Genomic DNA, 13,768 nt, shown 5'->3' with positions numbered 1-13,768 from the left:
CTTCAGTGAAATATCTCAGAGCACATCTTTTTGTGAGAATTTCAAATGTTAGTTTATTAAAAAACAAACAAACAAAACTTTGCTCAATTAAAGCACTAATTGCAATCTCTCTAGAACGTGAGCATCCAAAATTTTAAACCCAGCCAGAGTGAAGGGGGCATTTTGTGCATTTATTAACTGGGATTCTACCAGAAAGACAGCTTAAAGAATGACGCAACAGAGCAAGAACTCCTGCCTCACAAGCGTAATCATAATCCAGATAAATGCAGCATATTCACAGGGCCTGAACAGGTACAAAATGGCACCCACCCACACTGCTCAGTGGGAAGAGAGTGATGCTGTGGAATTGGCATGCTGTCAGATAAGCACTTTTTGCTTTTATTTCTTAGCTGTGACATAAACACCTTACCTCAAGCACATCCCTCAATTTTAACCTCAAATGAGACTGAAACACCTATGAGTCAAGTTCAATTAAACAAAAAGGATGTTGCTATTGAAGATTCTCATGATAAAGAGCTGAAAGAAGGTATGAGCAAACAGTGGCTGCTGCAGCCAAGAAGGCCAACAGGATGCTGGGTTGCATCAAAAAGGGCATCGCCAGCAGAGAGAAAGAAGTCATTATCCCACTCTACTCAGCGCTTGTCAGGCCACACCTGGAGCACTGTGTGCAGTTCTGGTCCCCGCTGTACAAAAAGGATGTGGCCAGGCTGGAAGGGGTCCAGAGAAGGACCACCAAGATGATCAAAGGACTGGGAAGCTGCCATATGAGGATAGGCTGGGAGAGCTGGGTTTGTTCAGCCTTGAGAAAAGGAGGCTTAGAGGGGATCTCATCCCCATGTACCAGTACTTAAGGGGTGGCTACTAAGAAGATGGAGACTCCCTTTTTACATGGAGTCCCATGGAGAGGACAAGTGGGATGGACACAAGTTGCGCTTGGGGAGATTCTGGTTGGACATGAGAGGGAAATTCTTCACAGTGAGAACAGTCACCATGGGAATAATCTCCCCAGGGAAGTGGTTGACTCGGCCACACTGGACAGTTTCAAGACTCGGCTGGACAGGGTGCTGGGCTATCTTGTCTGGGCTGCGCTCTTCCCAGAAAGGTTGGGCTAGACGATCCCTGAGGTCCCTTCCAACCTGGGATTCTGTGATCTCCAGGAGTTTTACAACTTTTGAGTTAAAATGCTCAGAACTATTTTACACTGAAGAAGCAGCTAACTTCTGAGTTAAGAACAGCCAATGATAATGTTAAAAAAATTCCGTAAGAATGAACAACAGATCTCCTGCTTTATAAACTTGCAGCTTCATAGATCACCATAGATAGGAATTGCCTAAAAAAAAAAAATCAGAAGCCACGACAAGCTCTATTTACTGTTTAGCATTTGTCTTGAATAGTTTAGAAGTTAAGGCCTGAAAAGAGATTTTAAATTTTTTGAAGTTGAAAAAATTTCAATAAAATTGCAGTATGCAGTTAAACAAATATTTGTGTATCTGTACAGGAAGATAATTCAGTTAGATAGCAAAGAATTACACATAAATGCCCTAAAGCTGCGAGCAGTATGGATTAAATCACTGTAGTGTCACTTCAGTGCAAACTCTATAGTCCTGAATTAAAAGGCTAATATTTAGTTTTAAATCAATTTTTCAACACAAATCTGAAAGCCACCTGTATACTAGCATTGAAAAAAAATCTTTTTAAAAGGCTTTCTGTTCTGTTGGGTTGGAGGCTCAAATTGCAGCTGAAAATATAAATGTGATCCTTTCATAAGTATTCAACAGAGCAGTGCAATGATGTTGCATACTAACACTAATCTACAGTTAGTTGAGGAAAAAACGTCCTTTTTTGTCAAATTAAGTTTTCTGTCTTGAAGAATTCTGCATTTGTCCCAATCAGCCCAAGCCCATGGGAGCAAAAAAGCTCCCTGGCAACACTGCATAATGACTGACTTTCAATGTCCGCATTACTCCTCAAACATGAAACCAGTTTTGTATTTTCTTGATAAAATTGTTGTGTCTGCACATTTCCTAAAACTGATCTCTCAAGAGAAGAAACAGAGCTTATTCTATTATTGAAATATCTTATTATGACTTACAGGCCAACAGCTAGACTTAAGCAGCATTATCTGATATGCTTGGAGACTAAACACTTCTGGAAAATATACTACTTTATCTATATCCTATAAGGACATTGCTCCTCTGAACCTTTTACAAGAAAAACCCCAACAACCTCCCAAAAAACAAAAGCAAACAAACAAACAAAAAAAAACAGAAAAAGCTCCTCAAGAACATAACCACAGCAAGCTTTCTTCTCCCACAGTATGCTGGAGAGATATTGCAGAAACTCCTGGAATTAGAAAAAAAACAGTACACAACAATAACAGAAGGTAAAGACATATCATTATGGCTCAGTGAAGAGATACAGAACATAAAAACTTTAATGCATAGTACACAAAGCTTCAAAGCAGCGTGTTAAATAATTTTCTAAATTGATTTGTAGCATCTTATAGCAACTGTTAGTACTGTGTGCCATATACACACCTGGAGTTTTTCACAGGATTATAAATCATAGAATTGTTTGGGCTGGAAGTAACATTGAAAGCTCAACCGGCCCAACCCCCCTGCCATGGGCAGGGACAACTAGACCAGGCTGCTCAAAGCCCCATCCAACCTGGCCTTGAACACTTCCAGGGACGGGGCATCCACAGCTTCTCTGGGCAACCTGTGCCAGTGCCTCGGCACGTTCATAGTGAAGAATATTGATTTCAAGACAGAAAGCAGAACTGCTCCTTTACCAACTGCAGTAATAAAAGCTAACTTAAGTATCAGGATAGATTGCTCTTTAAAATCATCTGCATCTATGGGCAATTCAGATGGTATCTTCAGTGTAACTGTTCGTGGTTCAGAACAAGAAGCTCAGTCAACATCCTGTTTCTCCTGCTTAGTAGCCTGGAGATGGGCATCACTAATCCAGGCAAAAGAATGGGCAAATACATACAACTGAATGTGAGACCTTACAACAGGAAGCTGGAGTATTCGTTAGCCCAGAAGGTCTCAGAGCAGACAGCAGAAAAAAGAGAGTTATACATGGAATAGTAATATTTCTTAATATTAAGAATATTTATAATTAAAGAACAACAGCGATCAGATGAGCCATTCACTTCAGTATTAGTTCCAACTACTACAGAACTACTATGAAGATAGCCGTGCCTTGAGCCAACCACACCATCTATACTGGTCTACTGAGTTCCTACAGAAAATTAATCTTTTTCAAACTGTTATTAATTTTTAAGACAAATTTGTGGGATAATGGAACTAACACTGGGAAGACGACAAAACAGCGGCAATGTGGAGACTCTATACGTTTCTAGCAACTACTACATTCCTAGTACAGCCTGATCAAAGACACATCTCTTTGCTTTTAATACTACAATACACAAGGAGTTTAATTTTTGCTTTCAGGGTATCTATGAAACCACACTGCTGAATTTGCAAGCCATCAAGTTGTTCATGTTTGAAACTACCTCTTTTGCTCTGCGCAATGTCAACAAGTTACTTTAGATCATTATCATCTAGTGCACTTTATTATTAAGGATTATGGAAAGAAAATCGTTCATCTTCAAAGAGGTTCCAAGAGTTAATGATCAATTTGAGCAATCTGGAATTTACAGCACCAGGAACAAATACAGGGCAGTGGTGCAAATATTACCGTATGTTTACAGACCAGCCAACAACCCGCTTCCATTTTGCAAACAAACATGGAAAATTCTCTATTACGGTAGAGGTGGAGACAAAAGTCAAAGTCATCCTGCTGATTTACAATGCTGTAGGTGCGTAGACGTTCTAGGCCATGATAAAGAGTCAAGTCCTTCTCAAATTGTGTTTTGATCCATTTCACAATTATCAGCAGGCTGATAAACAGAAATGTTATTTCCTTTACAACATAAATTTGGGCTGAAGAGCACTTGTTACATATAACACAGAAGATATTCAAGTGCCTTCCTCCTCTGTCAGCAATTCATATTTCAGGCACAGACATCTATCAAAGTCTCCAAAGACTGAGGTATCAAAACCATAATTTTTAGAGAAAATAATACATAAGAGAATGAAAGATAATGCGCACTTCTAATTGCAAAACTAGTATCGACATAGGGTCAGGTTAATGCATACAGACAGCAAACAAACCGTCGGTTTATATATGGCTAAGAGAGAAGGGTTATGAGCACGGCAGATCCTTATTACAGATGGGATGCAGAAATAGGCTAAAATTAAGGTTGAAAACACAATGCAAGAACAAAATGATTAAAAGTAAGGAAAACGAAACACTACAGTCTGTTTACTCAAAGCAGAAGTCTATGCTAAAGTCTTGAGACGAAATGGACAATCCATTTTTTCCCCCTGGTGTTAAAGGGGAATGGAATTGAAGTGGTGTGAATTCCAACAGGAAATTCAAGATGAAGATGAAACATTTGAAGCTAAAAGCAGCATTAAAACAACCTCTCAGGAGAAAAAAGACAAGGTGGAGCGAGAGAGGTGACTCCTTCATAACTGCACCTATTTAAGGTGCAAGTTTACCAGAGAACAGAGAAATATATTACTCTTCCAGTGAATTTAACAATTTTACCTCAATATTTGCAATCATTTCTAAGCAAGGCTCCTCCTGTAAGTGCAGGGACCTCTCTTACAGATAAAGAGAGAGACAAGGAGAAACAGGAAAACTCTACAGGGACAGACCTACACGATGGAAGAGGCCAGGCTCCAACTCTTATCCTTGCTTTCTCTAAACCAGCTGGCCTAGAACCAGCTCTGCTCCAGAACATAAAAAGCCAGAATTAACATATCACAAGAGATCCTCCTTCCTAAACTACATTGTGCTCTAACTATTCATAGGCTTTTCTATAAAAAAGCGCCAAGTTCTCCTGAATGACATATATCCTCCTTTTTTTATAGAAGGTAGTTTTTGCTGTTGTTTTCATAGTTAAAGTCATGAAAAGATCCACTATAGACACATAAGTACCAGAAAAGATAAACTAATTATTAAAAAAAGAAAATTTACACTGCTATGGCAAATTATTGTGGTGAATTGCTTGATCACTAATCCCAAGCGTTTCTTTGGTGCTCTAGCGTGTATCACTCCAGAAATGCAATCAGGAATAAACAAATCCAACTTGGAATATGCACTGGTCTTCAGTACTTTAACTGGTTACAACACATATACGTGTGTTAAGTTAAATAACCAAAGGGTGGATCCAGCTTGTTCCCCTTCCGTTCTTACCTTTGTCGAGGAACTATGAAAAGTGCTCGTACTAGTTTTCTTCTGTTGGCTTTTGTATTCATATTCATGCAAAAATCCATTGCTGCCTATAAAAAGAAAAGTCGATGTAATACTTCACCTTTAATGCAGTGGGCTTTTATTTAAGGCAATATAACATGCTTTTCAAAAGCATCTTTTACAGAGCTATTCCTGTAACATGCAGCTGCTTTAAAAACAACCATAAAGAAAAAAATCTTCATTTTTGTCTAGAACTGACAAAATTAGGAAACACGTCTAGTTACAGGAATACAGACTGATTCTTTAGATCAACACAAGGGAGAAAGCAGTTTTAGGTAGATGGGGAGTAATTAGTCAGGGGATGACGGTAAGAAGAAAGGAAAAAGCCAAGTCTACTTCTAAAACAAACTAACACATAAGAGAACAGGCAGACAAAACCAGTATCACGTGGTATTTGGGCAATGGGTGACTAAGTGAGAAAAATAAAATATTTCCTCCAGGTTAAAAATGAATTCCATTACTGCTAGACTCCAAAGCTTCAAGTCTTTATTTCCAAAGCATTATAGCTTTTAAGAGTTGGGGGGGGGAAAAGAAAACTATAACTATACCTTGTCTATGAGGTCTCGGTTGACACAATTTGGAAGTTGCTGAAGAAAAGCATCTACTATAAGTTTTAAATGAGATCCAGTACTGGCTTCTTCATCCTCTTGTTCTAACAGAGTGAATAAACAAGCAGCACACATCTTTAAGCTATGAAATATGATTTACGATCTCATTCCTCAAACACGGTGCATTTGTAATGTTTAGTTGTTAAATACTCATCCACAGATTAAAAAAAAAAGATAAAATGACAAGTACAGAACTTAATTTTTTAATGCAAAAAAAAAAATCCATTGATGGTCTATGATGACAAAAGTAAAAAAAAAAAAACACCTTTAAAACTTGTCTTCCAATTTATGAAGTTCCCTACCTCCTAATTTATGTCAGGAGTAACAATAAATATATATTCCTAGAAAACTATGGTAATTTCTTCAGGCTATAGAAGGAGGGAAGAAAATAAGAAGGCCCGAATGGGAGGGGGAAAACCCAGCAAAACATTTATATGCAATTGTGGATTCTATTTTTAATGCATGTTTGCCCTGCAGGAGAAACAGAATTTTTGATCAAAAATGTCCATTAAGGCCATTCTTTCATCCAGTACGTGTTTGACATCTTTTCACTTGAGGCTGTAAAAGCTAGAGGCCAACTCAATTCTTTCAGCTGTACAGAAACCAGAGCAGAGAACCATAAAGCAACAAGGATGGAGGGTTGATCATGTAGCAGTTGCAAGGCAAGTGACAACTTGCTTTTCAAGCAACTGCTTCCATGTTATTTGCAGCACAGGAAGCAGTGACAGTGACCTGTATCTACTAACTGAGTCAGTAACACTACTCAAGTAAAAGACAGCAGCACAACTCTACCATTCACACTCAGGTTTTCTGGCATCATCTATGAAGATCTCACTAGACCAATCCCCCTACAGTTACCCTTTAATTGCAAAACATGGTATACTTCAAAAATTTTCCGTATTTTACTAAGTCCTGGAGAAGAGTCTAGTTTGCTCTATAGCACAACATGAGCCACGATGAGTTATAATACAACCACTTGGAAAGAACCCTTACTTGGCCAAAGGAACGCAAAAGGATGCCATTTCCTGAAAAAGGAGCATGATGTTTGGGGTTTTTTCAGTTTGAGGATGCTCAGCAGCAACAAGACTACCCGGAAGGTACTTGTAAGCAGATCAGAGACAGACAGAATTCAAAAAGGTGAATGTGATAGTGGTGAAATTGCACCCAAATAAATTACAAAATACCTGAGACTCAGTAAAGTCACTTTGCCTTTACAGGCTACACAGTAAGGCAAACTAGCATAAAAGACTGAAGCTCCTTTTTCCAAGTTAGAGAAAGGCAAAGAGAAAACAAAGACGCTATGCTGTATGGCACTTTTTTCCTTGGGTTTTTTGAGGAAACATCTGGGGGCAGGGGTTGAGCTTTGGTAGAGACCAAGAATTGTTCCAAGGAACACTGCCACTACCCCATCTTGGAGATGCTAGAGAATGAAACAGATGACATCGTCTCCTCTCTTGCACAGGCAGCTAGAAGTTGGAAGAACAAGAGACAAGGGTTCATTAAGAAAGGATTAAAAAAAAGAAGAAAAAGAAAGATGTTCCAGATCCTCATGGTCCTCTTTTGTCTGAGCTTCAAGGAATCCTGACTCTCTCATCACCCATATACTCTAAGTTAGAGTTCACTAGGATGCATGCAATAGCTCAAACCAGACAATTTTTACTAGCAAATCTTGTTCTAATATATTTTTCCATTTAGATATTTACAGCCACACCTTCCTATCTCCTTTTATTTTCCCCTTTCTCCCTTACAGCTGTTAGTTGTCTCACCTTAGTCTTCTTTTCAAACTGACTCAATGGTCTCGAAATAAATTTAAAAAATAAGTCTTCGACATTTCAGTCACTTTTCAAGACAACCTTTCAAGAGGCCCTGCTATCACATTCAGTTTCAATAGTTCCCAGATAGATCTCTTCTCTCACTGGTCCTCTCCCTCACTGGAGAGCTACAGATATTTTCACATTATATTTCTAGGTATTTCTTTCTCACCACAGTATGTGGATCATTTATAAGTGGAAAGGCTTTTTTGCAGTAGCTGAAGCAGGTTTGGGACTTAAAACAGAAAGCTAAGAATTTCAGAGTGACAGGAAATGAAATGGTCAGAGCTTCCTTCTCTAAGGCAAACAACAATTCTAAGTATGCAATTCATGCAAAAAAATAGTTCACTTTGATCTTCCCAAGTGTCAGTCTTGCATCATCACATTTTAAAACTGCATTACCTCTTCTGAAAAATTTACTACAAATAGTAACGCATAACAATTATGGTCAGACTACTTGTAATAGTCCATCTGGGTGCAGATCAAATCATGCAGTAAGATCACTGAAGAGACAAAGAAAAATTATTTTCTTCTTTTTAAGCACCTTTATATTTAACCAGAAACACATACAATCCTGCAATTTCTAGGGAGGAATATGAGAAGATCCCAAGGACGGACTTAGTAAAGTTGTTCTCCTGCAACAATTGGTGCCAAATAATTTTCTACAGCAGTAACTATAGTTATTTGCCTTCCCCCCCCCCACACACATACTTTCTGAGAAAGCCCTGGCTCCCTTATTCTATTATCTTATACTTCTATTAACTTCTTTTTTGATTTTTTACAGAACTAAAAACTTGCAGAGGGCTCTCTCCTAGAAACTTCACTCTGCATGAAAGCTTCAGTCTACTTTGTATAGTATCACCCAGACAGCAGAAGTAACAGAAGTGCTTTTGTAATGCTCGTAGCTATTCCTCTGTGAGACGAGCTTCTGTAATGAATTTGTTCATGCAGGAGCCCTCACATTTGGATGGTACAAACCAATACTGTGAGCAAATTTTTGGCTGGATTCCCCCTCTGCACAGCGCTTAGGCATAAGCATCATGTTAAACATCATCTTCAATCAAAGCCTCACTGAGGAATGTGTTCAGAATCTAGTCTCACAAGTCACCCAAGTCCAAAAAAAAATTTCTTAACGAATATTTTTAAACCTTTATTAAATTTCTGCTTTTCTGATAGGAACTTTGCTAACTCTCTAAACAGTGTAGCAAAACCAACAGAGTTGACTCTTACTGTTGACTGTAGCAAAATTAACAGTGAGGCGATTGTCCCGCTCTGCTCCGCGCTGGGGCGGCCTCACCTCGAGTGCTGGGTGCAGTTTGGGGCGCCACAGGACATTAAGGGTATAAAGCTACTAGAGAGTGTCCAGAGGAGGCCACGGAGTTGGTAGAAGGCTTTAGAGGGGAAGCCATATAAGGAGTGGCTAAAGTCCCTTGGCTTGCTCAGCCCGGAGAAGAGGAGGCTGAGGGCAGACCTCAGCATGGTCTGCAGCTTCCTCACAAGGGGAGGAGGAGGAGGGGCAGGCGCTGATCTCTCCTCTCTGGTGGCCAACGACAGGACCCGAGGGAATGGCAGGGAGATGTGCCAGGGGAGGGTTAGGTTGGGTATTAGGAAAAGTTCTTCCCCCAGAGGGTGGTGGAGCCCTGGAACAGGCTCCCCAGGGAGGCATCACGGCACCAAGCCTGGTGATATTCAAGAAGCACTTGGACAATGCCCTCAGAGACATGGTGTGAATTTGGGGTTGTCCTGTGCAGGGACAGGAGCTGGACTCCATGATCCTTGTGGGTCCCTTCCGGCTCAGGGCATTCTGTGATTTAATACTCACTTCTACACATCATCTCTGCTGCTGACCAACCTTACAAAAACTGGCACTAGATATATATTAACAGCAGACTTCTGCTCACAGTACTCTTCATGCCTTCCACCCTGGCCACTCCTTAACATCTTTGTCTCCATTCACACAGCTTCATTTTTAACGTTTTATCTTCTCTTTTAAAAACAACCTCAAAACTCACTTCTTTCAGCATGTTTTCCGTCACTATTTTCAGCTCCGGTGCTAACTGCTCCCTCTCTCTTCCCTGAGCATATTGAAATAAGAAAATTAAGATTCACTCAAAGTTAATACAATAGAGAAACAAAATAAATTAGCTGAATTCCTGGTAATTCAACTAACAGCGTCAACTTTCCTTTTACATCTCATATCTTAAACACACACTTTGGAAAACTGCAGTGTCTCCCTCATATTTGGACAGGGGAGAAAACACTGAAGAGAAGTGACAGAAGGAGATGAAGAATTAACAACAGATGGGCAGCGCCTACCGTCTGACTGGACTGCCTACCCTATTTATCCTATTTCCCCCCTCAATAATTTACTTATTCCCTCTGGCAATGAAACCCACACCCCTAGATTATCATAATAACTAAAGATACCTTTTTTCTTCATCTTGGACTTTACATCTAAGACCCTGATATACCTCATGCACCCTCCCTTTTTATATTAAAGGCCCATCTCAACCTAGGAATACTCTGTTTTATATTTGTAATAGTCTCATAATACAGTGGTTTCTTTCTTTGCTGGCTTTGCAGAAAACATTACTACTAACTTACCTGAAGTACAGATACACAAAAATTCAGTACATATGAAGAAAAGTTAAAGCTATATTTTGCAGTTGAAGAACACCTAATTCTCCTCATTTCAAACCTAAGCAAATTTTACTTAAGAGATCTACCTGTTCAGTAGATGGAAATAAATCACAGAACTTGAAACAACATCTAAATACAGATTTTTGTTAATTCTGTATATCTGGTGCTGCCAACTAGGGGTGTTCAGAATTACACACACACCCCCCCAAAGAACCCAACTATTGTGTTCCTCTAGATGTTTCGAGTAACACTTACACGCTGCTAATTTATAGCCTAGTTTTCTAGGAGAGATGTGGCAATCATATCTATTTTAATTTCTACCATTAATTTATGAAAGTCCTTGTCAGTATTAAAGAAATTTGACAAAGGTATAGAGTTTGCAAAGACACTAAGGTTCTACATTTTTCACAAAAATAAACTAATCAGCAAAGACAATCACGAAGCAACAGTTCTCCACTAATAAAAAGCCTACACTGTGACCCAAATGACATTACCTTCACAAAGTAGAAAGTAACAGGCTTTCTTTAAGGGCTGGCTGTTTAATGATAAAAAATAAACCCCCTTCTGACACATTTTAGTTTACCCTTTCAGATGGGAATATGTTTAATGCTCAGACAATAGCCAGTGTAAAAACAGAAACTAGTATTGGTGGTTAATATTTTATATTATGACAAAACACACATCACCTTCCTTTTACAATCAAAAGCACGATCATCTGTCCCTTCTGTGCTACTGTACATACTCAAATGGGCATTGCCCCCCAGTGAGCTAGAACTATACAGAGACTGCATCTTCTGTTTCTGACCTCCTCCCATTATTCCTGCCTCACTTCTACAGGATCTCACACTCATGTTATTTGGCTTTGTCTTTATGTTTGGAATAATCTTCATCCTATCAAGTCAAGAATCCCTTCAAAAAAAGACACAGAGGAGATATCCACATTCCTTTAGAAGTCTATTGACAAAGTATTTTTGGCCTATCTAGCAGGCTGTAAGCAATCCAGAATGAACTGCTCTTTTTCCTTTTGACTCCAAGAGACCATCTACGGGTACCTCCCTTACTGATAGCTGGAGGTCTTTCCACTATTCAGTACCACTGAAAGAAAAACTTGTTTCTTAATAGTTTTTCCTTATGACTTACATTTTGCTGCTGTTTCCCCTAGTAAAACTAACACAGCTACATTTTCCCAGGTGCTATTTGCAGCCCTTTATGCATCATTAGATGTCAGAATTCTTAAATCCTGCTATGTAAAGTCATATCAACAGAAGAGTCTTTAACAATTAATAAGACCGAAAGGCAGAGCTGAATCTTAGATTTCAACAGAAGTTAAAACCAGATAATATTTCATTAGTACCCCAAGCACACTTGTTGAGAAAGTCATTTATGCACCGAAGTCCTCGTACTTCTTTCTAGTCACTTTTCAGACAACCACTTTCACATTTGATTATTTTTGAAAGCTCTGTGAAGAAATCTGTAACCTTCACCACATAAACCTCCATATAACACTTTTCACTTGTATCTGAATGCCTTGTTACAAATGCATTCTTCACCACAATCCTAGCAGTTTCTAGCTACTAAAGTTTCATAAATAAATAAGTAGTTCTCCCTTAAGTCACTCTACCTACTGACTAAAAACTCAAAAAAAAAAATTCAGGAAACAACAAAGAATTCCTAAAACCAGTTCTTTTTACCTTGCTCATCAAGAAGCTTTTTTGTAAGATCTTCGGCCTCATCTCCACAGTCTAACTCCAGAGGATCATCATTAATATCCAGGTTCTCCAGCTCCAACTCCAAATCCTCACTCCCAGGTGCTTCCTTATTATCTTTGGCATCTTTTGAATCTATTTAAAAGTCAAGCAGAAATACTAAACTATTAAACACATGCAGTCACAATTAGAATACAGGAAGAGTCACGTTGCTAAACATACGTCTCTTTAGTGTCTTAGTCTCATTAAAAGGAAATGGGAAGAATATCTACTTCTTGAGACTATACTGTCTAATCTGAGAGGTCTCAGTGGTTTGATATTCTTCATACAGCTTTACCCATACACCTGAAAACTGCACACATTTACCTACACTGGGGTCTGTTAAGGACTGCCAACAGTTTTTAGTGCTTTGGTTTGCTCTGAACTATAGCTGCTACGTCTTCATTGGACGGCAAGCATACATTCAAACGGAACAAGATATTCAGAAACAGAGCAATCTAAGTCCAAAAGTTAAAATGCTTAAAATTGATTGCCAGGCAATCAAATGGAAAGTACAAGCAAAAAGAAACCCAATCAACTGAACAAAAAAAACAACTTGCATACTGGGAAGGTCAGACAGAAAACCAGTGCACTCCAAAACTGCAGTAAATGAATATCACAAACATTATTCAAGAAGAGCCAGATTCAAAGGTACACATTCTCATTTAATATTTGCACTGCAAATTCTTATAGCTCAACTGATCTCGAAATTGTCAAAGCAAAGTAAAGAGAAAGTATTTTATACAGACCAAGGAAAAAAGGCAAAAAGCAGAACAGGAAGAAGATACTGAATAAATAACATGCTATGTAGAAGGTAAAATAAAAACCATATTTTCCTTGAATACAAATAATCTATGAATCTCTAGATGAAGATTCAGAAAGGAATAGCTAATATTCTTCTTCGACAACACTGGTCCAGCACTGAGCACTTTCCCAAGAGATCACTATCTACAACATTTTACTATTCTTTTAGGTCTCCTTCAAGCCTCATCTGCAGACTATGCTTCATGTAAAAAAATTTTGAAGGCAAATAGCCTTATTAAAATACATACACTTTTTCAAACAAAAATGTGACAACTAAGCAGTGTACGCATCATATGAAAATGGTAGACTCACAAAGCAAACAACCTGTTTAGAACCACAGACTAATTTAGTCTGGAATGGACCTTGGTGAGGTCTCTAGTTCAGCCTCTGCTCAGTGTGGATGAGCGCTGTATTCAGACCAGATTTCTCAGGGATTTTTTTTCCGGTTGTCTTAAAAAAAATCTCTTTAGGCAGAGATTCCAGTCTCCCCAGGCAAGCTGCTCCAACATTTAATTATCCCCACAGGCAGATTTCAGAATTTAGAAGTCAGAAAGAAGGCCATGAACTATAAAGTTGGATTTTCATTAACACTCAACACTGACCTACTGCAAGTGTATTAGAAAACCACTTCGCGCTAGTGCTGCTGAACGATATTTTTATCCCATTATAACTAAAGTCTACCAATGCCTTCACCACCTAGGTGGTGAACCTAGGGCTGCCTCAGAAGTGAGGACCCATCCAGGCCTTTTAATCTACTGGAATTTTATACGGAGATAGTTGGCCACCACTGACAATTTAGTGGAAAAACCAGAATGAACACTAACGTCTTCCA

General features: G+C 38.9%; 1 protein-coding gene across 4 annotated transcripts in view; it reads right to left on the bottom strand.

The window, feature by feature from the left end:
• Positions 1–13,768, bottom strand: part of UPF2 (UPF2 regulator of nonsense mediated mRNA decay) — a 72,558-nt gene that overhangs the window by 44,224 nt on the left and 14,566 nt on the right. For all 4 annotated transcript variants that reach the window (XM_075081606.1, XM_075081605.1, XM_075081607.1 and 1 more), the window contains exons 6-8: positions 12,079–12,228; positions 5,877–5,980; positions 5,272–5,357 (exon numbers count right to left, since the gene is read on the bottom strand). In XM_075081606.1, coding sequence (XP_074937707.1) covers positions 5,272–5,357; positions 5,877–5,980; positions 12,079–12,228 — 340 coding nt within the window. The remainder of the gene's footprint in view (positions 1–5,271; positions 5,358–5,876; positions 5,981–12,078; positions 12,229–13,768) is intronic.

This window comes from Phalacrocorax aristotelis, chromosome 1 (assembly GCF_949628215.1).
Source record: "Phalacrocorax aristotelis chromosome 1, bGulAri2.1, whole genome shotgun sequence".
Lineage (NCBI taxonomy): Eukaryota > Metazoa > Chordata > Aves > Suliformes > Phalacrocoracidae > Phalacrocorax > Phalacrocorax aristotelis.
This window is presented reverse-complemented; position numbering and strand designations above follow the sequence as displayed.